The sequence below is a fragment of the Poecilia reticulata genome, linkage group LG13 (genome assembly GCF_000633615.1).
Source record: "Poecilia reticulata strain Guanapo linkage group LG13, Guppy_female_1.0+MT, whole genome shotgun sequence".
Taxonomy (NCBI): Eukaryota; Metazoa; Chordata; class Actinopteri; order Cyprinodontiformes; family Poeciliidae; genus Poecilia; species Poecilia reticulata.
Genome location: NC_024343.1, coordinates 25,566,272 through 25,591,034, shown reverse-complemented (window position 1 = coordinate 25,591,034; position 24,763 = coordinate 25,566,272). Strand labels below are relative to the sequence as shown.

General features: G+C 38.3%; 1 protein-coding gene across 1 annotated transcript in view; it reads left to right on the top strand.

Annotated features, from left to right (window-relative positions):
- Nucleotides 1-24,763, top strand: part of LOC103474938 (calsyntenin-2) — a 280,107-nt gene that overhangs the window by 222,393 nt on the left and 32,951 nt on the right. The window contains exons 7-9 of the mRNA XM_008426222.2: nucleotides 1,221-1,478; nucleotides 2,129-2,250; nucleotides 23,853-24,015. Of these exons, the coding sequence (XP_008424444.1) occupies nucleotides 1,221-1,478; nucleotides 2,129-2,250; nucleotides 23,853-24,015 (543 nt within the window). The remainder of the gene's footprint in view (nucleotides 1-1,220; nucleotides 1,479-2,128; nucleotides 2,251-23,852; nucleotides 24,016-24,763) is intronic.

Genomic DNA, 24,763 nt, shown 5'->3' with positions numbered 1-24,763 from the left:
TGGTGGGTGGTGAAAAAAAAATTAGGTTGAGCTGTATAATAACACAACATTCTTCATACAACAAAATAACACAAAACACTAAATTAGCTAAAAGTTAAAAATCTGTTCAGTAACTAGCAAGATGTACGGTATTCAATTGTTTAATCTTCCTCAACAATTAACTCTGAATCACACTCAAAACTGTGAAAAATACCAAGCTAATGCATGAATTCCTGTCCCTAGAAGTTTACCAACATTCTGTCGAAACTTAATTATTGAGAATCAAGACAGACAGCTCAGGCCTTCCTACTTTAATCAACTAAATTAGGATGAAATAATTATGATTACAAAAGATAAAGTTAACCCAGAAATCCCAAGGACTTTATTCTGCTGAAATCACTCCACAGGCATCTACAAAATCTTACAGATATGACATCTGAAGCATATGACCAAGAAAACTTCAGCTCCTCCTTGTTCTGATCCATCAAACCCTATATCAACCAAATATAAACATTAGAACAGCAGAAATAAAAGGCAACAACAGCACTATTGTTATTGACAATTTGAAAAAAGAAATCTTCAGAACATTTATTGAGGGCAACATCTTGAAAGGAAATGACGGATCACTGAAAAGCATGTCAAATATGTCAAGGCACAAGATGAGCAATGTGGCAAAAATATTATTTGTCAAGGTGACAGCTGAGAAAGAAAGACCTCTCTGATCTCAAAACGCTGAGGTTATTGTGTAAAAGGAATGATGGAGCTGTTCGCAGAGGGAAAAGGAATGGAATGACTTAATGCCGTGCAGTGATGATCGGTGTATTTTGTCAGGACTTGTGGGGATCATATACCAAACGTGTCAGCTGTAAACAATTCATACCACACTTTTGTCCTCCTCAGCAAGTGCCTGCTGCGTCTCCTCTCATTGTGTAACCACAGTGCTCAGTCGGTGTCCTCTCTGGTTTCCATAGAGGCACAATTCAGCTGTGAGCTATGCTCCAAATTTATGGACAATGACTCACATCTCTCTTCTTTTTAAAGTTAGTTTCATCTGCCATGAATCAATACTTGCATCCTCTATCCATCTTGCTCTATTGATTACATATTAAGCCCTGTCATCTTCCTTACTCATAAGTAATCATACCCAAGGTTAAGGCAATATACACCACATATCTTCCATGATTGTTATTGACACATCTTGTGTTGCTCTCTTTCTTCATTCCCACTGCTGTGACCTCCAGGCGCCTCATCGGGTAGCACCGACCTCCTCCCGGCCCCCAGCGCCGCCACCAACTGGACAGCTTCCCTCGTGTCTGACAATGGACGGGACAGCGACCTGATCTTCAGGTTTGACGGGCATCAGGCAGCCAAAATCCCCGACTGGGTGGTTCCCCAGAATCTGACCGACCAGTTCACAATCGCAACGTGGATGAAGCACGGACCGAGCCCCGGGCTCAGAGCTGAGAAGGAGACGCTGCTCTGTAACTCTGACAAAACCGGTGAGTCGTTTGTCTTTTCTGAAGTTTCTTCCTGGCAAATGCCTGGAAGAGACAGGGACAGACAGCAAATTGATTGTGCCCATCTAGCTCAGGTGCCTGTGACAAAGATTTGCACTGTGATCTAAAGTTAGGGGCCATCTCCAGGGAACTTATATTCAACCTTAGCGGACTCCAGATTTTAGTTACAGCAGCAAAAATTTGTTGCCCTATTTTTGAAAAAAATTGAACACTACATAGACTTTTACTATACACACTCTGCATACATAAAACCCCATCTATTTTAATTTTCCTGTGCAAAAACTGACGCTACTGATGATTTTCAAATAGCAACTACATTTTTGATACTTCACTGCTATCTTCTTTTCACTTGCAGTTTTTGTCTAGCCAGCAAATGAGAAATGTTTTTAAAAATAATTTCATTTTTAGTAATACTTTTATGCAGCAATGCAATTGGCATTAGTTCCGTATTAATATCTGCACTGAAAGTGGGGATGAATATCTGACAGCTGGCCTCAGTCAGTGAAAGCGCCACTGTCCCAGTCTCCTGTGGATTCAGGAAGTCAGATGTCAGACTGACTTTACCTGACAGTTATGAGTAGGTGTGGTGAGTTTTGCTCCCTGGTGCCTACTCATCTGTCTTTCTCCTACAGAGATGAATCGTCATCACTACTCGCTGTATGTCCATAATTGCCGGCTGGTATTCCTGCTGAGGAGGGACTTTACTCAGGTGGACACCTTCAGACCAGCAGAGTTCCACTGGAAATTGGAGCAGGTAAGGAGCTGATGTTAAGATTTAAAGGACAGACAGAAGAACCTGTGTGTCCTCATTGTCCCTTTGTGGATTAAATAAGTAGGTCACAGGGCACTGTCGCAGAGATGTGAAGCTTCTATCCTGGATTAAGCATGTAGTTTACTAGACATCCTTTGGGGTTTTATTCTTTTTTTTTCCACTTAATCCATCTCTGTCTGCGTTTAACACTAAAGAAATCACTCAATCTGTTTTGATGTTTGGAAAAAGCTTTTATTTTCTTTTTTTTTCAGTTTTAAAAAAAGTTAATCTATTCTATATTGCTTTTTTTAAAGTTTCAGACCATTATACTTCTTGAAAAACAAGGTAAATAACCTCAACCCCTGCTGTGTTGCACTGCTGTGCGATAATAGTCATGTGAAAATGTGACTGTGCTGTGTCAAGATGACACAGGACATAAAAACATACTTTCTTTCTAGTGTGTTATGACTTACTGCAATATTCTATATTTACGTTTATTTCCTATAGCAGAATGGATGGCTGCAATAAACTAGAAAACCTTCAGGTCAAACCTTGGTTATTGTTCAGCAAAAGATGGCAAAGTTTTCTTTAAGGGAAGGATTTGGTTGCTTGTTGTGAAGTTTCACTGTGGCACATCTATCTAGCTCTGTTTGTGGAAGCCTGTAATTCATAACAATTTTTATTCTCCATCACTTTCAGACAGCAATGTTCCAAACTCATGTCTTAGGGTGTGAAATCTAAAACCATTTCTGACTAATGACGTGATTATTTCATAAGGCAAAAACTGCAGCTGTTCACCAACACACTGGCAGACAACATTCATCGTTGTCTGTGGATCTAGCAGAACCTGATACACATATGACTCATTTCCTCTGAACAGTACAAGATGGGTTGGTGCAGTTTGGTACAATATCTTATAATGAAGAATGTTTCCACCACCAGTTGGACTCTCACTGGGGAGGAAGTGACGTTTTTCTGTACCTCAACTAATGAGTTGTGTTGTGTGATCCTCCAACTCCACCATAATCATACTCTACCATTGTCCTATGGACCTACAACTGAATGCCTCACTCCAAATGAGGCAATTGTAAAATTTGGAGGATGATGGACACGTTTTTTTTTTTTAATTAAAGACAATGAGGCCTATGACAGAACTCAGCCAGACAGGAGAAATTCCCCACATATATCTCATCCATTTTGCTCAGGTGAATGCTGAGCTATTATCCCGACAATCTTGACTCCACAAACCTGCTGCCTGTGGTCCTGGCAAATGAACTTACGTGATAAAAAAGGACAAGTTCATTCATAATATGGAATTTATGGTTATAGAAAGAGCTGCTAGGTCCAAAAAACAATTCTGTGTCTCACTGTTGCTAATATAATATCAAAGAACCTATTTGTTTTAGTCTTGATCTCTGATTTCTTTGCTTGGTCGTAACAAAGCAAGACAAAAAAACCTGTAAATTAGCTTTGGTCTAGTATAATTGTTGCTATAGTAAAGTACAACATGTATGAACTGAGAAACTCTAGAAAGAAAAAACATAATTTCAAATACAGCTACTTTAAGAAGATTCCATGTTGTAAAAACTAGTAAATGAACCTAAATTAGTAAACGATTGGAGTGTAAATTTATCTCACTGCTGTCAGCATGGAAGAGAGATGATGAGTTAATGAATTCCTATGAACTGAACTTTGAGCAAGTTCTTGTTGAGGGTAAAGTTAGTTGGGATTCATTCACTGGGAGGTGGTAACATTTCGTACCTGTAAGGACTTTTCCCATAACTCTTGCATTATTTTGTAGTTCTCTGTTGCCTCTGCCATTCCATCCATTTTTAAACAGCTGCTGTATGCCCTGAACTCAAGCTACATGTCAACTTATATGTGATTGAAAGTAATGAATGAATGATTTACAAGACTGCTAATTAAATGCTAATAAAATATATACCTTTTGTCTTTCATTTTCAACACTTACTTTTCATCATTTTGTTTAACATGCTTCTGCTTTTAAGTGATGGATATTTAACAGGGTGGCATTGCAGAAGTAGACATGGTCATTCCAGAAGCTTGTAGCTGTGTGTGTGCGTGCGTGTGTGTGTGTGTGTGTGTGTGTGGGTGTGTGCGTGTGTGTGTGTGTGTGTGCGTGTGTTGTGTATTAACAGCAGCAGCTGTCTTTTGCTCAAAGAGGCTGTCCAAATGTAAAACTGGTGACCTCGACTCCACAGACTTGCACCCAACAAGGACATTGGATTCAGGCTAGAGACACACAGCTGAACCTGGATGTTCAGATGGAGAATCATAGGCTAATTTGATCAGACGGATCAGTGGTCTTGATTGGGGAGAAAGCATGAACGAGGTCATCCGTCACGCACCTGACAGACAGTAAAGTGTGTGTGAGTCATCTTTTGGAGGCTTTTTAGACAAAGAGCTCAGACTATTGGTGTTTTTTTTGTATTCTGACTCCACATTTTCTCTCTGAGAGGAAGTTGCAAACAAACACCAAATAAAATGAGAGACTTAGCTCATCTAATATAACCCAATTTTACTGCAGCGGATAAATCTTACACATAGAACAAAACACAGTATGGTTATTTCTGATTTTGTCAAATACTTACACTGCAGAAAGCTAATTTGTAAAAGTTTCTTAATCTATGATACCTTCTGTTTCCTCTGCAAAAAACTAAATGTGTCACATGGTCCAACTGCTTTAACTTATAAGCAACAATTATTGCAACTGCTGATGACAATGAGTTGAATGAGCTTACTGATAAGAAATATAACAAAATGCACTAAATAAAATTTTGTCTGCTAAGATCCATTAAGAAGTATTAAAAATAATTAAACAATGAACAAAGATACAAATCAGAGTATAAAGATATAGAGACATGCATTAATTTTGCCTTGCTTCTTAGAGGTCGTGAAACTTTTGGAAAGTAATATGTTATTCCAATTTTATGAAATAACATTTGAACTATAATAAAAACAGATATCCTTGCAGAAACAGGGTACCTGTGGAAATTTTTTATGGTTATTTAAAGGTTACCCAGTGATTTTCTTTTTTTCAACGGAAATATATGTTGTAATTTGAATGTTTATAACCTTATAGATCTCTTCCCAATTTTGTCAAGAAGAAAGATTTTGAGATTCAGATCTATTTAGAGCATTCGATTTGGCCTAATGACCTGAGCACCACTTTACAACAATAATGGATGTGTTTGTGTAGACATTTTTTCATCTTTTGAGGTTCAACAACATTTTGTCTTAAACTGAGAACTTTTCCATATCTATTTAACTTTTTTTTAAATTGGCGAGATATGTGTGAAAGTGGTATTTCCTCAACTTGCATTCTGCTTAAACATAACGATATCTTTAATTTGATAGAAATAAAATGCTTTGTACAGCAAATTACCAGTATTTTATGGGCCAATTGTTTCATTTCTAACTATATTCTCTTATCTGCAATCAAGAAAACATTTGTAAGACCATGCTGCTATTGTAATAACCTCTACAGCAATTGCTGAGAGAACGTCTGCATTCCTTTTTAGTTTCTATAATTTATTTGTTTCCATCTTTTTTCCCTTTTGTTAAAGGTTTCCTCCAACATGGAGGTGTAGGAGAAGATTTCCATTAAGTTGATATCTCCTTTTGCCTTAATGGCTTCTTAACTTCCTGTGCCTCTAATGTCTTTTTAACAACATCTGAATACCTCAAACTCAGCGAAGCCTTCCACTAAAGAATCTTTCGCTACATTGGTTTATCACAGAGGCCCAATTAATTTTTCTTACAATGCAATCAGGCATAGTGAGCTGGTGCATAATGAGTGGAACCGGAGAGAGAGGGTTATAGATATTCATTTTACCTACTGACAAAATGAGAGTTCAGTTTCTTAATAACAGATGCAGTACTCGGAGGCAGGGTGGCTTTCTGCACACTGTGGTCCATTGTGTTCAGTGCTGGTCCATATTTTCACTAGTTTTATCTCCATCGTCGGCATTGTTAGCAGCTGGCGCCTGAAGTTTTAATTGACATTACTGACAATTGTTGCACTGAGGTGGCATTCATCATGACTTTTGTGCATAGTTCCATTCTTTCAGCGCAGATCCAATCTCAAGCACTTCAAAGAAGAAGGCTGTCGGTCTTCAAATGTTTCCTGCATTAGCAATTATAGTCCCTGCAAGTTTTTCAGCCTCAAAGGGAATTTAAATTTGGAAAGCACAATAGCAGCAGAAATGCATCGCCTGAAACCGTGCCAGATTCATGTTTTTAGTTCGTCCACATTGTAAGAGCTTTTTGATATATTATTATTCTGTTCACTTGGAAAAACAAAAGTCATTTGAATTTAATTCTCTTTGATATCTCAAAAGCACTTATGAATATCTTAGATATACGATTCATTTAAAGATGCAGTGCCTTCTTTGTTGTAAGGTTACAGCAAAAACACTTGAACTTTCAAACATGCAATAAATTCTGTTTCCAAAACCAGAACAATGTATAATTTAGTACCAACCCAATCAAAGCTATGGATTAGAAGGGAAGCTGGCACTGAGTTGACCCCCATGACTGATGTTTTTCACCTGCGTAGCCTGTGTAGGAGGGAGGGTAGTCCGAACTAATGGGAGGAAACATTGGGTGAAAACCAGTAGGTACTTTTACCATCTCTGAGACTCCATATATGCTGTTGAAAAAAAAATTGCAGTTATCTGCATGTTCATCTGTTAAGCTACATATTGCAAAAACATGATGGAATATCCAACAATCCTATTTTACAGATAAATACTCTTCCTTTGCTGCAAAGTTTGTGTTGAGTAGGATAATACAAACCAAATAGAAGGACAAGTGGAAGTCTTTGTTTTCAAGTTAGAAAATTGAAGCGTTATCATCATTTGTCTCTTTAGTGTACTTGTAAGAAGTCACCTCGATCCGCTCAGATGGAAAAACCGAACACAAAAAGACAACTGGGATAATTGAGATCTCAATGATGTTTGCAACAGGAGTCTAAATTGAATGTGGTAAGGATATCATTACCGTCAGCTGCTCCCATAGAAACCAAAAGCAATCAGAAAAACACTCCAGGGGGGATATTCTCTGACTTCATTTGTGAAAATATTCAAATTCAATCAGCAACAAGTCCTGTTGTGCAATAGCAGCACAGCTCTACTGTTCCTCATAACTAAATTTTTTTTAATTTTGCAGAATAAAACTAATTGTACCGTGACATTTGTATATTCGGATACATATTAAATGGTTATGTGGTTTCCCTGATGCCCATTAAAAATTGCTCTGGGTAACTAATATTTGAGGCAAAAGTTGTGTGCTGATTACTCACTGCTTTAGTGAGTACTGTGGATTTTTCATGTTTGCAACATTGCAACCATAATGCACTTTGCAAGTATTTTATGTGACAGACCAGGTTTGCAAAGTTGCTCATAACTAATAGAAGGAAAATGATTGATTGTCTTTAGCATTTTATATATTTATAAAGTGTGAAAAGTGTTGCCTACATTTGACCTCAGTCCCCAAATGCAATTCTTTGTAGAACGCTCATTTCCTGCTCTGCAAGTTACTAGTCTTTTGCAGGATGGCTTTAGATTCTTATTTCCAATTCACTCAAATTCAGTGAGTTTGTGAACATCTGTTTTTAGGTCTTGTCACAGATTCTTCATTACAGTTAGGTCTGAAATTTGACTCAACCTTTTTCTTCTTCTTCTCTTCTAGCTTTTCCCTTCAGGGGTCACCACAGAAAATCATCTGTCTCCATTTACTCATGTCCTCTGCATCCTCTACCCTCACTCTGACTAACTTTCTGTCCTCTTTCATCACGTTCATAAATCTATGTTTTGGTCTCAGTCATGTCCTCCTGTCCCGTGGCTCCAATCTCAGCATCCTTATATCGATTTGACAATTTTCTCTCCTCTGAACATGTCCAAACAATCCCAACCTGGCTTTGTCTCCTAAACATCCAACATGTTTAGATCTTGGACGATGAGTAAATCAGTTGCCCCACTGATCTTGATTCACAAGGGCACTGGTGTCCTCAGGGACACCGCAGTGATCTAAGGATTTTGGGGGTGACAATTGAGAGGTTAACTTATTTTATATTTAAATCACCAAAATGAGGTTTTACATGCCTAATGACCAAAATAATAGAAGTATATTGATCTACAAAACTGTTAAATACCTGCATAAACCTGGTAACTAGCCAAATAGTCTAAAGAATGGAGCGTGGAAAACTGGAAAAAGTCTTAACCCATTTGCCATTATCCCTCCCCACAGTTTCCCACAAAGTAGTTCTACTCTTTGTCAAAACAAGGATCTCCTGAGTGCTATTTGAATGCGCAGCATCTGGTACTTTTTGTGTTACCGTTGACTGCTATCATTTGAAACAGCTTGTTAACAAATTATGGGCTGCAATGGGACCACCCTACCTGATAAGGTTGTGAAATTATGCTATTTTTCACAGTGAAAGTCATAGAGCAGAAAAAAAGCCCCAAAAGTTGCAAGAAGTGGAGAGCCATCTGTGGGGCTCAGACAAGAAGGAAAAGAAAAGCGTCCAGCTTTCTTCCACCGTGGCTCACCCTCAGGCTCAGATCCTGTGTGAGGTGCACAGACCATTACCAAAGGCTCCAAGAGCAGCACATGCAGCTGGCCTGTTTTTTTTACTAAACCCATCTGCATTGAAGGGTGTTCTGCAGGTTTGTTCCATATGCTTCATTTTATGCTGGGGACTTTAATTTGAAGTTATGAGAATAAAATTCTCAATCATGAGCAGACAGATGTTTAAAAACATATTTCCCTGTAATAGTTTGGTAAAGAATAAATAACATTTTTTCACCTAATTTGTGAGCACAAAAGCTCATGGTATTTCATTTGAGCAGCATTTATACAAAAAAAAATGACAGAACATTTTATTTCCAGCTTTCAGCAGGCCTTGAAATATCTTACTGTTTCTATGTGTAACTCTTAGTGTGTGAGACATGCACACACTCACACACACAGCACCTCATTCCTCATGGGAGGGGTCATGTTGAATGATAGATGACTCCTTCTAAAGGGCCTGCTAAATTTAGAGCTCCACTGCACCAACTGTCTCCAACGAGCTTGATGGACACACCTACACACACACGCACGCACGCAGAGATTCACACATACACTTGAAGCATCTTTGCGACTGTCTTCATGCATTTTGAACCAGGTAGTTTAAGCCCCAATTCTGTTTCTGTCTGTAAACTTTAGTCGCCATGCCTACATAGAGCTGCAGCTCCTTATTTTTCTAAAGCAGAAACACTTTAAAGGGATACGGTTTCATGGCTTTTGAAGTCAGTTTCATTATAGGCTCGTTGTAAGTAGTTAATATCTTACCAACACTACGTAACTCTCTTTGCATTTTGATTCACCTCAGTAGGTAGACTTAAAGTCTAGTCTGGGAGAAGCCACAGACCCAAGCACACTTTTACTATCTTAAAACAACTTTATTTTTTTCATAGTATTTGTTATGTCATGTTTTCATTGGCAGGGAAGCAGATTTACAAAAGAAATTGGAGGTAGAAGGAAGTGCACCACCAGGATTCTTTTTGTGTGACATAGATAATGAGAGCAGAGAATTTAATGCATATCAAGTAAGAGTAATTGTCTGATATGAAGAGAAAGAGCTGTAAAAATCAATAAGCATTCACTTGGACACTATAATGCGTATTTTTCTATCCCACTTTCATTTCGGTCCTTTTTTACCTCAGGGATCTTATACTCCACTCCTCAAGCGCCTGCGTCCTGCTATTAGATGTGTCTCCACTTAGAGTTTAGATTTATGGCCCAAACCCGACCCGAAATTCAGGCCAGATCGAGCCAAAATGATTTTCTTGATGATCGGGTCAGGTTGGGCTTGAGCTTGTTTAGTGCATTTAATAATCCTGCAATAAATACAGCACAGAGAAAAACAAACGAGAATGCGAAATATAAAGTTTTTATCTACTTATCATAGTATAAATGGAAGAGTTGGGAGTTTACTCTGTTGAGTATAGAAAGAAAGGGAAGTACAGAACTTAATTTGGCCGGATTTTCTAAGCCCGATCTAAACTCTACCTCTGCTTCAACACTTGAACCGAATATTAGGACATCAGCAGTGCAGTGATTGCATGCTGAAGGGATAATTTGGCCTTTTATTTCAGGTGTGTTGAGCCATGGCACATCTAAAAGGTGCAGGAATCGAGTCCAGTTTGTGACTCATGTTGCATAACATGCACCACGCCACCACCACCCTCCATATCCCATGTAAATAGCAACCCAATGCAAATGCGACAACAGTTTAAAGGTTAATAAAATAGTAGATAAAATAGGTTCTTCAAGAGAGTAGAGGTCTGCTTTGTCTCTGCCCTTCTCTGATTAGCTTTTATCTCCGCCCTCCGGGAGCAACCTGTCTGGATTTATTCTAATGAAGATCCAAGAGAGTTAATCACTGGAGGTTTTAACACAACTGCTCTTGAGAAAATCTTTAACTGTCACTCCAAAATGTGTTTGCCTGTGCACTTACAGCCATCTGTTTGCTCAGTGGGTAGGACAGGGATCCATTTACCCTGCACACGGCCAAAACAAACTTTATTTACTAAAAATCGCTGTTTGGAGTCTCCTTAGAAGTGAGGTGGGCACTTTAGCTTCCAGACTCAACAGTCCATGCCACTCTGTCTGTAAATCTCACCAAGCAGAGCAAAAATCCCCCTGAAATGTACTTGTCACAGCAATCTCCATCCTCTCTTTAATAGTCAAGTAGCACTAAAAAATAAAACGGTAGATCTGCTTTTAAATAAAGAGTACCCACTGCTGGATTTTGGAGATTGATTGTGAGGCATGTAGATGGACTTTTTTGAATTCAGGTGGAGGTTTCTATTGACACAGCAATCAATAACCATGGGAGATGAGGGGAGAGAGACGGAGAACAGGGAAGAAAGAAACAATAAAAGGGAGGTGGAGGAAAGGAAAACCTCAGGGGATGAAGGTTAAAAGAGAAAAACTGTTTAAGAGAAAGAAAAGGTGATATATCTAAGAGACATCAGAAATACCAGGTAAGCAGGACTGAAACACTGAAATATTAGCAGGTTGGAAAACACCATTTCAGTGGTGCTGCCGCCTGTCATGTGGACGCACATTTTTCTTAATTGTGTTTCTAAAAATATACCATGTGTGAACATGACCTGATATGCTACTAAAAATGTGCCCTTTAGATTGGGTGAGAACCATAATATTATGTACAAAGGGTAGATGGATATTCATTACATCAACATAAAAACATAACAAATTAGATAAAGAGGCAAAATTATGCACAGTGATAATTTTTATAAATGTATTTGTAACGAACATGTGTTTTTGCAGCACACCTCATCATAAGATATCACGCATTCATCAGTCAGCATTATCGTAGTGTGCCGAGGCGTCTCTCAACCTTTGCAAGCACAGCCTCTTTCACAAATGAAATCAACCTTTATTACAAAAACATATTCCGAAAGCCAGATCTATGCCCTTTTCCATTATTTTTATTTCCATCACACACAGGCATCCCAGGATGATATTACCTTCCCCTTTATGAGCGTGGGAAGTACTGTGGGTCTTAGATGGGTGGAAATGGTGCTGGAGAGGCCACTAAATGACAGAGCAGAGGAGAAATAGCTTTTATTATGTCGCCCGGTGTGTGTGTGGGTGACTGAGTGGCAGTGATCTCAGAGTAAGGTGGGTGTGCATTTTTGCTGTTGTGCTCAGGGGTATAAGAGCATGTCCTGTGCATTGGGAGGATGTTTATGTACAGACCCATTTACTTCCTGGGTCAACTCATTGGTGAAGGTAAAATACGAAGTTAATACAGAAATTACAGATTTGAGATGAAGCATAAAGTCCATGTAGCTTTGTAAAAACTAGTAACCTGTGATGGAAAACTTTTTGGACTATTCTGGGCTTGACCATCTTTGCTGCCTGACAAGCTGAAACTGCACTCTACTTCTGATAGTAACATTAAAAAGCTTTCTATTTGTCAGTGAACAGCTGAGAGAGACATTTAGCAAAAATATTACCTTCTTTACAGTGGGAAGAGTCAATATTTACCCACAAGAACAGGAACTTTAACTATGTATATACAGAATATATAGATATATACATATATACACCAACCAGGAGCCTGCTCCTGGCAAGAAGAGTGTTTGAAAGTCTTTGTTTATAGACATGGCAGAGCTGAGCAAAACTAAGACTTAATCACCTGGCATTCCTAAAAAGATTCAGGTGTTTAACAAGAACACCCAAAAACCTTGTATCACTTGAAAATGGCTGAGATGAAAAGAATTGCATTAACAGTCTTTACCTTTATCATAATTTTAGACAAAGATATACATAATTTTAGACAACATATAAACAACTTTACATTATTGTATATATGTGATTTTTAATCCAAGATGTCTAGCTTGGATTAAGAAAAGAATAAATCCTGCAGGAACTTTTGTTTAAATGAAATATTTAGACATTTCCATGCATAAGTAAAGTGAATGTGGAAAAAGTGAAAGGTAAGTCTTCATTTATGTTTGAAGATGTGCAAAACAAAAACAGGACTATAGGGATAAGTATTGTCGAGTGTTTCCAGTGCCTTATAACAGCACCATCTGCATCTATACAACAGCTTCTGTTCGCACATTGTCATGCCTCCAGTATGTGTAGGTGTTTGTGAGTTTGAGGGTGAGAAATTGAAGACCTTTGATATCGTTTTGTGGTAAAAGGGAGCACCTAAGCCAAATAAAAGAAAATAATAGTGCAGTTAGAGCTGCTGTTCTGTGCCATTTGTCATATTAATCTCGACAACTTGGGCCCGCTGGATCCACTCCTCTTACAGAAAATCTGTCCCTTTACCCTTCGCCCTCCTGCACTTATTCCTCTCCTCATTTCTTCCCTCCATAAATTTGTCTTACTTTCACGCCAAATGGCACTCTCCAAACTTTCCATCCTGACTTTCTGCCTACTCAAATCATTTTTAAGAGGGGAGTGTTTAGGTGAAGTGCTGCTCTTGTGTCCAACGAGCCAAAGCACTTCCTGGATTGAGAGCTCCTGTCAGAGCGTGCACCAAAGATTTATTGTTTACATCCCATCCTGACCTTAAGTGTTACAGGAGAAAGGTATGGGTGAGAAAATATGAATTGAAGGAGCGACAAGACAGAGAGGCAGAGAGGAGTGAGGGAGCCTGGTGGAAGGCAGGTAAATCTGTTGTAGGAGTAACAGTGATGCACTTGTTGTGCAGGTTTAAATAATCAAAAGGGGGCGTGTGATGAATGCGATGTGGCAGGAGGAGAGATGGCATGAGGATTCTTCCCGCAGCACATCTTGTTCTGTCTCTCTGCTACGGTTCCGCAGCACTCGGTTCATGTTGACCATACTGTCTGTTTTCTCTATCCACAGTTCTTTCACAATCTCTTTGCTTTGTGACTTGACCCGCCTTTCTCCTGTTTTCAGGCATTGGCTTTACCTCAGTCACTCACAGTAAACAGCAGCCAACACGTTGCATCAGCATGCACCGCTCAGTATGTCGGCCAGAAAGAGACATTACCAAGTCTAACATCATGCTTTCATTAATAATGAATTCCTGCCTTGCAGAAAATGTAATTTTAACTCTAGCAAACTACGACGCTTCCAGTTCCTGTTACTTTGCTAATAAATTCATCAAAATCACCAGACAGCGTGACGGATGAACCGCCATCCAACCTTATGGAAAAACCATTCACATGGGTTGCACTAATATTTACATATATAGACCTTTCATTTCAGGGTTTTAATGCTTTAATATATAGCATAAAATATGTGGCTCGTTACTTGGTGATAAAATTATTCTGATTTAACCTAAAGTATTTGAACCAGATATCTCATTCCAGCTGTTTGTTTATCAACTAAAGAAAGCAAAATTAAGATGCTGTAACTAAAACAATAAGCAGTGTTAGCAATTTTTTTGGTGTGGGGCATACAGGTCTGTTTCAACATAATGCCAAGACCCCATGACTAAAGCAATGAGACTGCTTTAGTCAATGAGACTAACAGAAAAGCACTAAATAAATGTGCATATCTCACTTTTTAGATTCAAATTAGAAACATGTCATATGTGGCCAGGTATTAAATAACGAGCCACACAGAAACATTCCCAAAATTACCAGGGTTTTTCCCCCCGATTATCCTCAGAATGAGGAAACACATTTACATCACCAGTGGAAATGCACTCACAGGGCTCTTTTTTTTATATATATAAACACTTCTTATGTAAATACTTTGCTAGTAACAGCCGACACCCTTTTTCCTTCAGAATCGCCTTAATTCCAAAGGGTGGAACTTCAACAGAGAGTATTTGAATCTTTCTTTAGAGATTTTAGTCCATATCAACATGAAAACATCACACAGTTGCTGCAGATTTGTCAGCTGCACATGTGAATCTACACATCCCAAAGGAGCTGTGTTGGATTGACGTCTTGTTGGATTGTCACTGTGGAGGCCATTGAAGTCCAGTGAACTCATTGTGCATTGTGACATGGTACGTTATTCTACTGGGAGTAACCTTTGGACAGGCTGGTTTCCTCATCTGGAACTACCCTGCACATTTTCCTCTGACATCAGCATTGCTTGATTTTTTTTTTTTTTTTTTTTTGACCACTCTGTAAACCTGACGGACAGTTGTGTGTGAAAATCACAATATTTACTCAACAACAATGCCGCATTTTCTCATTTAATTTCTTAATTACCTACTCTCCACCTCATTCTGGCATCCAGTTTAAACTTCAGTAGGCGCCATGGTTTGGCTGATTCACCAATATCTTATAACAGCCAGCTGATCAAGTGTACCTAATAAAGTGGCTAGTGAGTGTAAGTTGGTGGACTGAGGTAGCCTCTCCCTCATTTTTGAACCCAACCACATCTTAAGTAGTTTGCTCTAAATGAAAGCTAAATGTTCATTTAATTCGGATGTGGTCTCTATGTTTTGAAACTTCAAGGCTTAAATTCTCCCCCTTTTCAAACCCCATTTAAACATGAGCACACTATATATTCACACTGAGCCTCTGGTGCTCATTTTAGCTATTTCCTTCTCCTTTTGCTCCAATCTCAGATCAGAAAGCTTCTGCCTCGTTTGAATTTGAAGTAGACTTAAGTGTTTTACTGTGTTTGCATATCACTCAGATTTGAGAACAGAGGAAGAGAGAGATAAAAGGAAGTGGGATACTGTGAGGGCATAGACATATTTAACATATTATTGGCTGCATGGTGTCTGGTTCAAATCCTTCAAGCTCTGCGGTGAGTCAGGAAGTCCTTCATGCAACACATTAAGACGCAAATCTAATACTGAGTCCAAATCCAGGATATAATCTTTTCACAACCTGCTTCCCAAAAACATCTTTATAATGGCTGAATAGGTGGATACTGATGCAGAGCATTGTAATTTGCAGCTAAAGCTGCAGCACAGCATGAGGTTGTGCTTTAGCCGCCAAAAACCCAGAGTTTCCCACCGGGGTGAAATAAGGCAGTCCCAGTTTCTGCAACTGAATGTTCTCTCTCTGCTCGCTGAGCCAACGCAAAATGCTTTGGGGAGAGTTGGAATCAAAAGTGGGCCAAAGTGTTTCAAAAACAAGAAATACTGTTATTGTGGGAGTGGGTGTTTAGAAAAGTAACGACTTTAAGGAAAAGAGTTGTGTATATTTGTGTGTGCATCATTTTATTTTCCATCTAAAACAGCGTAGGTGAAAGTGAAACGTCTTCTTTGATAGTGGTATGTTTTTAAGATTCCCTACACAATATGAAAAACAGCTGCCAGAAAGGCTAAGCTCACAATTCAGGATGGAAAGAATACACCAATGCTGGGTCCCGTTTAGCTTGGAAGTCAGAACTTGGAATTGGGTTTGACATCACACCAGAGGTAACCATGTTCCAGTTAAGAAGTTGGGATTTCAACATGGTGACGCCCATAAACACTGGTCACAGTCCTCTTACAAACATCATTGTGAGCTTTACTTTCCATAAGGAAGCACCACTTTTAATTTATTCGGTATAGAGATAGTACATGTAATCTTGTAAAATAAATATTTTTTTCACCAGAGCTTTCTACTGTTTATACTCGAAATCAGCCTTACACGTTGTAACTGGAACAATCACTTTTCAGCGGGAATTGTGACATTGGAGGCTGTTCCAGTTGATTTTTTTCAATTGGGAAGTCAGAATTTCCTAGTTCTGAGTACAACTAGAATGCAGCAATAGTTTCTCATTTAGACAAGGTTGGCCATGATTTTCATGTTTCTCCCATGCTGCTCCTTAATTTATTTTCCAGGACACATCAATTCACCAAAACAAAAAAGATTCTTTATTTGATGTTGTGTCAATGTTTCTGGATATAAAGCTGATGCATGCTATCTACTTATCACAGAATTTTGCAAACTACCAAAACCAATAACCAAAAAGACAAAAGTCCAACATGTCACATTATTTAAGCTACTCTGTTTTGCATAAATCGAAACCATAGAGTACATCATTGTGTAGGACTTACTGTATCATGAGTACAGTGTATGTGTGTGTCTATCTATTTATGTGTGGCCCATTAAGAGCTTGTAGAGAGGTCATTCTGCTGTTGACTCCGGGTTTCTGCCTGGAGTGCTTGTATAATTGCTTCTCTAATTAGTCACTTTAGCCAGCCACTAATTCATAGTCACCTTCAAGGATAGTCCTCTTTTAACACATAGACAATCATGCTGTGCACACTTCATACACACTGATCAGAAACCATTATTTCCCTATCACTCTTCTATTTTAGTTGTTCCTTCTAGTTTTGTAATTATAGACTCTTAAACCTCCGATTTCTCAAGCTTCCAGTGTTTAACATGATAAAGGTGTCGACACTGACACTGAGCTGGCAATGATTTATGGCACTTTGGTGTTAACAAACAATACATTTAATTAATCTAGAATAGCTGTGTCTGTCTGTCACCAGACAGATTGTACATGTTGTACTGACACTGATTTTAATGGAATTATTTGGTCTCAAAATAACTTTTGTTCTTGGTGACAGTTCTTGCAATGATAATGCCCTGTGCAAACTGTTCCTTTTAATGCCAAAAAATGCATACACATTAACACACACGTTTCTGACACAGTAGATTCTTCAAAAATAAATAAAAACATGAATTAAAAATGTGAAGGACTTGTGGATGGATCTACGTTTCCAGTACCAAGAAATTTTTCGTAATGATGTTTTAGCAAATCTGTGTAAATCTGTAAACTGGTGGAGATCTGACCATCTGTGAATTAGAGCCATCCACAATTTACACCAGCATTTTCAAAACCAGACAGGTGGACATGAAAATAAACCATAGAGCCCCCATTCATAGCAAACTGAAATATGTTTTTGTCTTTTGGCAAAATCACCTTGAGTGGGAAGCCATATTGTCAAAATGAAAAAACATTGTTTTTGCAAATAATTTTTAACCAAGTGTTCTGATTTACTATTTCTAATTCATCAAGCAGTGCTCACCAAGAGCCATTGAAAAGACTGACAAAGGCAATAAAATCATAGGTTACTCTTAAATGTACATTTAGTGTTATCCAGCCAAAAATAAGGTCTATTTATTTTAGATTTTTTTTGTGTGTTTTTAGATTAATTTGGCACTCAGCTTTAAATCTCTGCTTCCGTTTCGCCTGTAACCTAAAAAATTCACTTTTTTTCCTAGTTCCTTTTCCTTTCCACCTCTGAGTAAAGTCACCTTGTTTCTAATGCTCATCAATCTCTGTTGTGGCTCTCTTCTGCAGCACACCCCACAGGCCCAACTCCCCTCTTAGCTCTGTCCGTACTTCTCTTTTACCTGTATTTCCTGCACCCTTTTTCTCAGTTTCTAAAAGTAAGCTCACATTTAAAGACATAAATCACAAATTGTTCATCTTTTTTTATGAAATTGTTCTGGTGAACCAATCTTTGTAGTTTCATGTAGGGATGCAATTTTTCTCATTCCAAAGCCAAACCATCCTTCAGCACCATTATTCTTTATTATTTTGTTCTTGTTTACAGCAAAGAAATAAATATGAATTCCTGGAGACAAATGTTGTTTATAAATTAGATTATTTTTTATTAGCATGGCTTTTAGATTGCTCTTTCACTGGGCACAAGAAAATGAAGCTCTAAAAGCTACTAAGGAGGAGATTGAGAGACATTTTTATCTCAAGGTACTTGACTGGTAAGACAAATACGTCTGTTTTAAATGGCCTCATCAGATATAGATGTAGCAAGTCAATAACAAATAAAATATTGGTTCGTATATTTTATAATTCTATTCTATTTTAGCCAATATTGGAACCAATCAAATAGTTGATCTCCAGGTTTAACCTATGGTGATCAAATGTTTTTGAAGGCAACACACTTTGTGTTGTCAAACATTTTTTCTGAAATCTTTTCCTGCATCAATCGTCAATCTGTTAAACCCAATATAGGTTACTCTTAATTCATGATTAAGAGCTGTGAATTCTGACTGTGAATTCATATCATGAATTCACAGTCAGAAAACGTTTATCTTATGATAAACGTTTTCTTCATCCCTAGAAAACGTTTATCTTATGAAGGACAGGAATGGTTTCGTTTTTAAAAGGCTGTTATGAGCTGCAGAGGTCTTAGCAATGCGGTTCTTTTCTTATTTTCTTGCTATATATATTTTCGGTTTTGTGCATTCTAAAAATAATAATTAGGCTTAAAATGTCATTATTTTTTATTATGAGCTGCATAGAACTCTCTTTACTAGAATTAAGCTTTTCTTTTTTTATTGCCTTTCCTTTTCCCTGTAAGCTTTGCTTGATTTTATTTTTTCATCCTTCTCTTTTGCTCCAGCTGTGATTCCACCACCTTCATCCACGGGCCAGTTTCCTATCTCACACCACCTTATCTTCATCCTATTATCTCATTTTCCATCTCCTATTTGAAGTTAAGACGATGGTTTGGGTGACAGATCTCCAAGAGCCTTTCAACTCCAAAGAACTTGAGGCAACAACTCCCACAGTCAAGTTCTAATGGAGAGACAGGCAACAAAGAGGAGTGCAAATAAACCGCAGTGAGATAGAGAGAGGCAATAGAACTTTTGTTTTTGTCTCACCCGACAAGTGCCCCAAGAGATGATGGAGGGTCCTTTGATGTGTGCTGTCTTCATTCTCCACCTCCATCACTTCTATTCATTGTCTTCTGGTTGCGTCGAGTTCTCTCGCTCCCATGTTTGTGTGGTTATTTTCATTTCATTCATTTCTTCCATCTGTCAATTTGCATCAAACAGAGACATGGGGAAGTGGAGGCCTTGGGGAACAGGAAATTTCTTTGGGTTTTTTTCCACAAGCAGGCAGAGCGAGGGGTGCTCTACTGAAACTGAGCTTCACCTTTTAGGTTTTTGAAGCGAACACTTAATAGAGTTGGACTAATGTGTTAGCAGATTAATGTCGCCAGAAGTATTATCTCTGTATTTCTTCTACATTTTGCAGTTGGATGAGGGCAGGATGCATGTGTACATGAACAAATGGGCTGTAGTTTTACTATAAAGGTTTGAGGTTGCAATTATTATTGCAATTTCTTTCACACATAAGCAATAAAAATCACCACCAGTTCTTTAAAGAGGAAAACTTCAGAATGCAAAATATGAATTAATCTTTTAAGGATTACAAAATGCAAATTTTAATGGGCTAAGTACTGTTTCCAGTTTTATTTGACAGGTTAGCTGTTTTGCGGGTCTGTCTAAGAAATATTTGTGGTGGGGAATAAAATGTACTCATGCTTCTGAGCTTTAACTTCCTGGCTGAATTCTTTAGATTTTGCTTCAGTATTTCCATATATTGTTTAATTATCACACCATTGATATTATAAAGTGTACCAGTTCCTCCAGAACCAAAACAGTTCCACAGCATGATGCTGCCACCCCTATGTTTCACAGTTTGGATTGTGTTTTCATGTTTTACATGTTTCCGCTTTTTCCTTCAAAGAAAATGAGGACCATTAGGGCCAAACATTTCTGAGTTTCTCTAGACCATTTTTGCTTCTTTGTTAGTTCAAAAACATTAAGCTTTCTTTTTGTATCGCCTTTGGAGTAATGACTTCTTTATCACTAAGTGGCCTTTCAACCCATTGTAACAGGAAATGTTTCACTGAGGGGAATAACATTCTCCTACCAGCTTTAGAAAAATCTTCACAAGGTCATTTGCTTTTGTTCTGGCATTGACGCACATTTTCACATTTGCTGAACACCTTGATGGCAGGACGGTCTCATGGTGTTTATGCCTGTGTATAATGGTTTGAACAGATAAATGTGGCACCTTCAGGCAGCTGTGATGTGTAATCAAAGATGGACCAAAGTTGTGAAGATTCACAATTTTCTCTCTGAAGTATTTATCGATTTCTTATTTTTCACATCATGTCATTTATAGAAGCAGTGCGTTTCGTGTGTTGTGTTAAAACACATCCACAGGTGAAACAAGAAGAATCTGATACCATGACATCATTACCTAGGTTATCCTGGGACATCCTACGGTATGTCTACAAATAGTTTCCGACATTCTTACATAAGAGGTACTCAGTATCCTTGTCTGAGGAAGTTAGACATTATTGCACAAATTAAGATTACATTTTCCAGTTTCCATGCAAAAATGAATTGGCAAATGATGGTCTGATTGCATATAGTAGTCGAAACTTCTTAAAACCTCTTTCACTAACCAACTTGCAAACACTTGTCTGAACAGAAAATCAGCAATATTTGGATAGCGAGATTTTTTTTCTTGGCTTCTTCAATTTTAGTTTTTATTTTGCCCTTGGGTCTTCTACTTTCTGTTGACGCATGTGGCCGTACTATTCTCTTCCTCCTACTAGAGAGAGCTCTCCAAGCTGTCATCAAAAGCCTGCTCAGGCAACAGCCTCTTGGGCAATATTGCCGCACCATTTCTCCTTTGAAGCCTTCAAGAAGAAGTCACCCGCTAGGGCCTCGCGTCCCAGATGGGTTCGAGATCTCTTTGAAATGCTGAGCAGCTAAAAGTGTTAACGCATGAGGATAGGGTAGTCTAAATGTCAGAGGAATTAGTATTTGTGCATGTCAGTGTACATAGTTGCATTACACCCGGGAGCTGACTAATAGGATTTTCCAGATTTAAAAAAAAGGGCACGAAGATCCTTATTATGGAAACGTTGAGGATTAAAAAGAATTACCTGTATCCAGGACGTGCTCCATATCAAAAGAATTTGAAAAAATTATTTTATCACGGTGAAACGAAGCGAAGAAATTGTGTGTGTTGTGCTTTCTCGGTATTAGATGGTATCGTAACATCCTAAATAGCTACTTAAAGTCAATCCCATTAGTTTCGATCACATCTGCAGCACCATCAAAACCTTAACAGGATTATCCCTCTTGACTACCCTCACAACCGTCTTATCAGATCCACACACTGCGAGTGTGTGAAGCAGCTGTGCAGAATGATTATCAATAGGCCAGATGTTGTACCTCACTCCTCCATAACTGAGAAAATCAACCGCATTGATTAGAACTCCCATCTGCTGTGCTAGCATGGTGTTAATAAGCAGGCTGCCGAGCGCTCCTCATTAGAGAGCGAGGTTACCCAAGGCTGTGTGTTCAAAGGCTGTCCCAGGTTACATCAGAGGAGCTGGAAGAGGAGAGGCGCGCCCTGGTAAGTGTTGCCACAGCTGAAGTACAGCTCCATAAGTAGAAAAGAGGGGAAGGAGGCGTGGCCAAGCCGCTGCAATTAAAAACTAGAGCAAGGCCGCGTAAACGGTCAAACATGCTGGAGAACCATTCAGTGTTGTATTTCTTCTAAGAGGTGTAACCTCTGAAGTATTAATGTTTTTTTGGGGGGGGTTTTTCCACCACACTGTCCGAAAACAATCTTGGCAAAAGCCTCTGATTTTTTTTTTTTTTTTTTTTTTTCAACTTTGAAGGATTTCTGAGTGAATAGTAAAGCTGTAACTTAGCAATTTAAACATGAAAAGCAAAAGCCTGCTGAGGGAAGCTTCAAAGCTCATCCAATTTATTTATATGTTTTAAATGGGTTGAAAGTTTAACGATATCAAAAAGCATATGGCCAGTACGGTCTTTGATCGGTTTATATTTATCTAGATTTTTATTCATTAATAGTCAACATTAAAGAGAAATAAAAAAGTTGTTTTGTGAACATGCAAAGAAAACTTTTCTTGAAAACTAATAGACACAGTAAAAACAACAATAAAACACCAGGAAAACAAGCTTCTTCATTTACAGTTTTGATCGAAAATAAGTTTGATTTCTCACAACTGTGTGTAAGAACTTACATGTTCTCACCGAGGCCTTAACTTCTAAATACGTCAACTAGAACTACCTCAACAGATGGGATGCTTTTGTATTTAGCTTCAAAATTTGTAAAAAAAAAAAAATAATAAAATAAAATAAAATCAATAAAAATGAAAAATTGCCATTGCAATAAAGAAAAAAATTTGAAAGGATATAGGATGAAAGACAGCACATACAGTTTGTTGTAACAAAAGCTAAGGCGATAGCTTCGTCTAGTAGCGAGACAGGGCTAAATGCTGAAAGACAAAGCCAGCTATCTATAGAAGGAGAATGTTAAGTAAAGTATAACCCCTTGTACACTGGTGAAGCTAATTAGCTTCATACCTGTTTGCTTGTTAATGCAGTCAATGGATGTATCTATTCTATAAATGTTAGCTTCTACATATGCCTCTCATCCTAATCCACTACTAAAAGTGCTTTGACGCATATCTAGTGGTGAGAGTGTGAACTGCGACACACAGGATGCATAATAACTAGCCAATGAACTGAGTACAGAATCTTAACCCTGAGTTAAGTTGTGCAGTAAAAAATATATGAATGCTTACTAATGACTAAATTATTAAAATTTAGTCTAAAAGTTTAATTTTAGGCATGAGGCTTTTCAGTAACCACAGAATGGAAATGAGTAATACTGATAAAGATACAATTATACCTAATTAACTTAAGTATAATTGTAGAAATGTTCACTTCTGTTTTGATTATGAAACTTTGAATCAAATAATAACTTAATATTTTTTTAAAATCCTATATAAATAACAATGAATAAATAATTATCTACATAAGTACATACACTAGTAGAACCTGTTTTTTGTGAAACAGTGGTTACATACAGTGAAGGGATTTTCCAAACCAACTCCAGCACAGAAAGAACATTCATTTCCATTCAGAAAGATCCCCAGCCAAAATTCAAACCCAGTACCACGCATTGAACAAAATGGTTCAAAACCTAAAGGATATTTAGAGCATCTGTTTTATATTGAAAGAAAAAAGAGATAACACCTTTTTGCACAATATTGATGTTCTTATACATGTGGTAGCTTGAGAATGAAAATGAATTCCCCTTGAAGGCAATAAAGTCACAGTCGAGTTGAAGCTGATACATCTAACAATATATTTCAGGAAAAAAGAAGTTAGTTTCCTAAAAAGTGGCTGATATTTGCACTTGAAATGTACAGTAAGTAAAGTGAATGTGTGGCACTTTCATGAACTACATCTTTAGGGTACAGAGTCCATGCATTAATAGACCCTTTCCATGTTCTTCCTTCCTTTCAGATATGTGACAAGGAGTGGCATTACTACGTCATCAACGTGGAGTTCCCGGTGGTGGCGCTCTACGTGGACGGAGTCACCTACGATCCCTACCTGGTGACGGATGACTGGCCCATCCACCCATCGCAGATTGATGTGCAGCTCACAGTTGGTGCCTGCTGGCAAGGTGACGCTGTTAGAAGTTTTAAGACTTATTCAGTCATTAAATCTAATCGCCTAGAAACTGGAAGAAAAGTTTGGACATACAGTAAAAGTCAAAGTCATTATTTGGGTTTTAAGGAATCTGCTGCTTCCTCATATTGAAACTCCAGAATAAGTATTACTTTCAGGGAGACACTGAGTGCCGAACATGCTCTTTGGCCTTGAATGCACAATGTAATTAAGAAGAACCCATAGTCTGTCTTTGACAAACGACTGACCCAGTCTGAATGAAGGCCCCGAATTAAAGTGTCCTCTAAACTGATAGCTGCCGCTAATTGGACACAGAAGAAGAAAAGGGACTTTTTACCCCTGGTGCACCCCACCATTGATCTGACAGACCAAAGAGCTGCTCAGCGATGCTCTGCCTTAGATGAAGATATCCCTCTGTGTGAGAGCGAGAGAGGGTCATCTTTTGTCACTTTCATCTGTGGCAGAGACCGCCCCACCGCGCCTCCCTCCTCTTCCTCCTCCATCCCCTCCCCTTTCTGTAAGTGAACACAGCACGACGTGCTTTTGGGAGGATTAAAAGGTGCTTGAATTGAAAAGCGAGTTAAGAGAGTATTGCAGCTGTTTTACAATTGAGGCTAAGCCTCAGTTAAGAGTCATAAAGGCGCTACCGAATCTTAACATAAGCCATTAGCCACAGCAGATTGCCTTTTCAAAGCACTAAGCCGTTTGTATCTGCCATATTGATTGCAAAGATGAGCTCATCT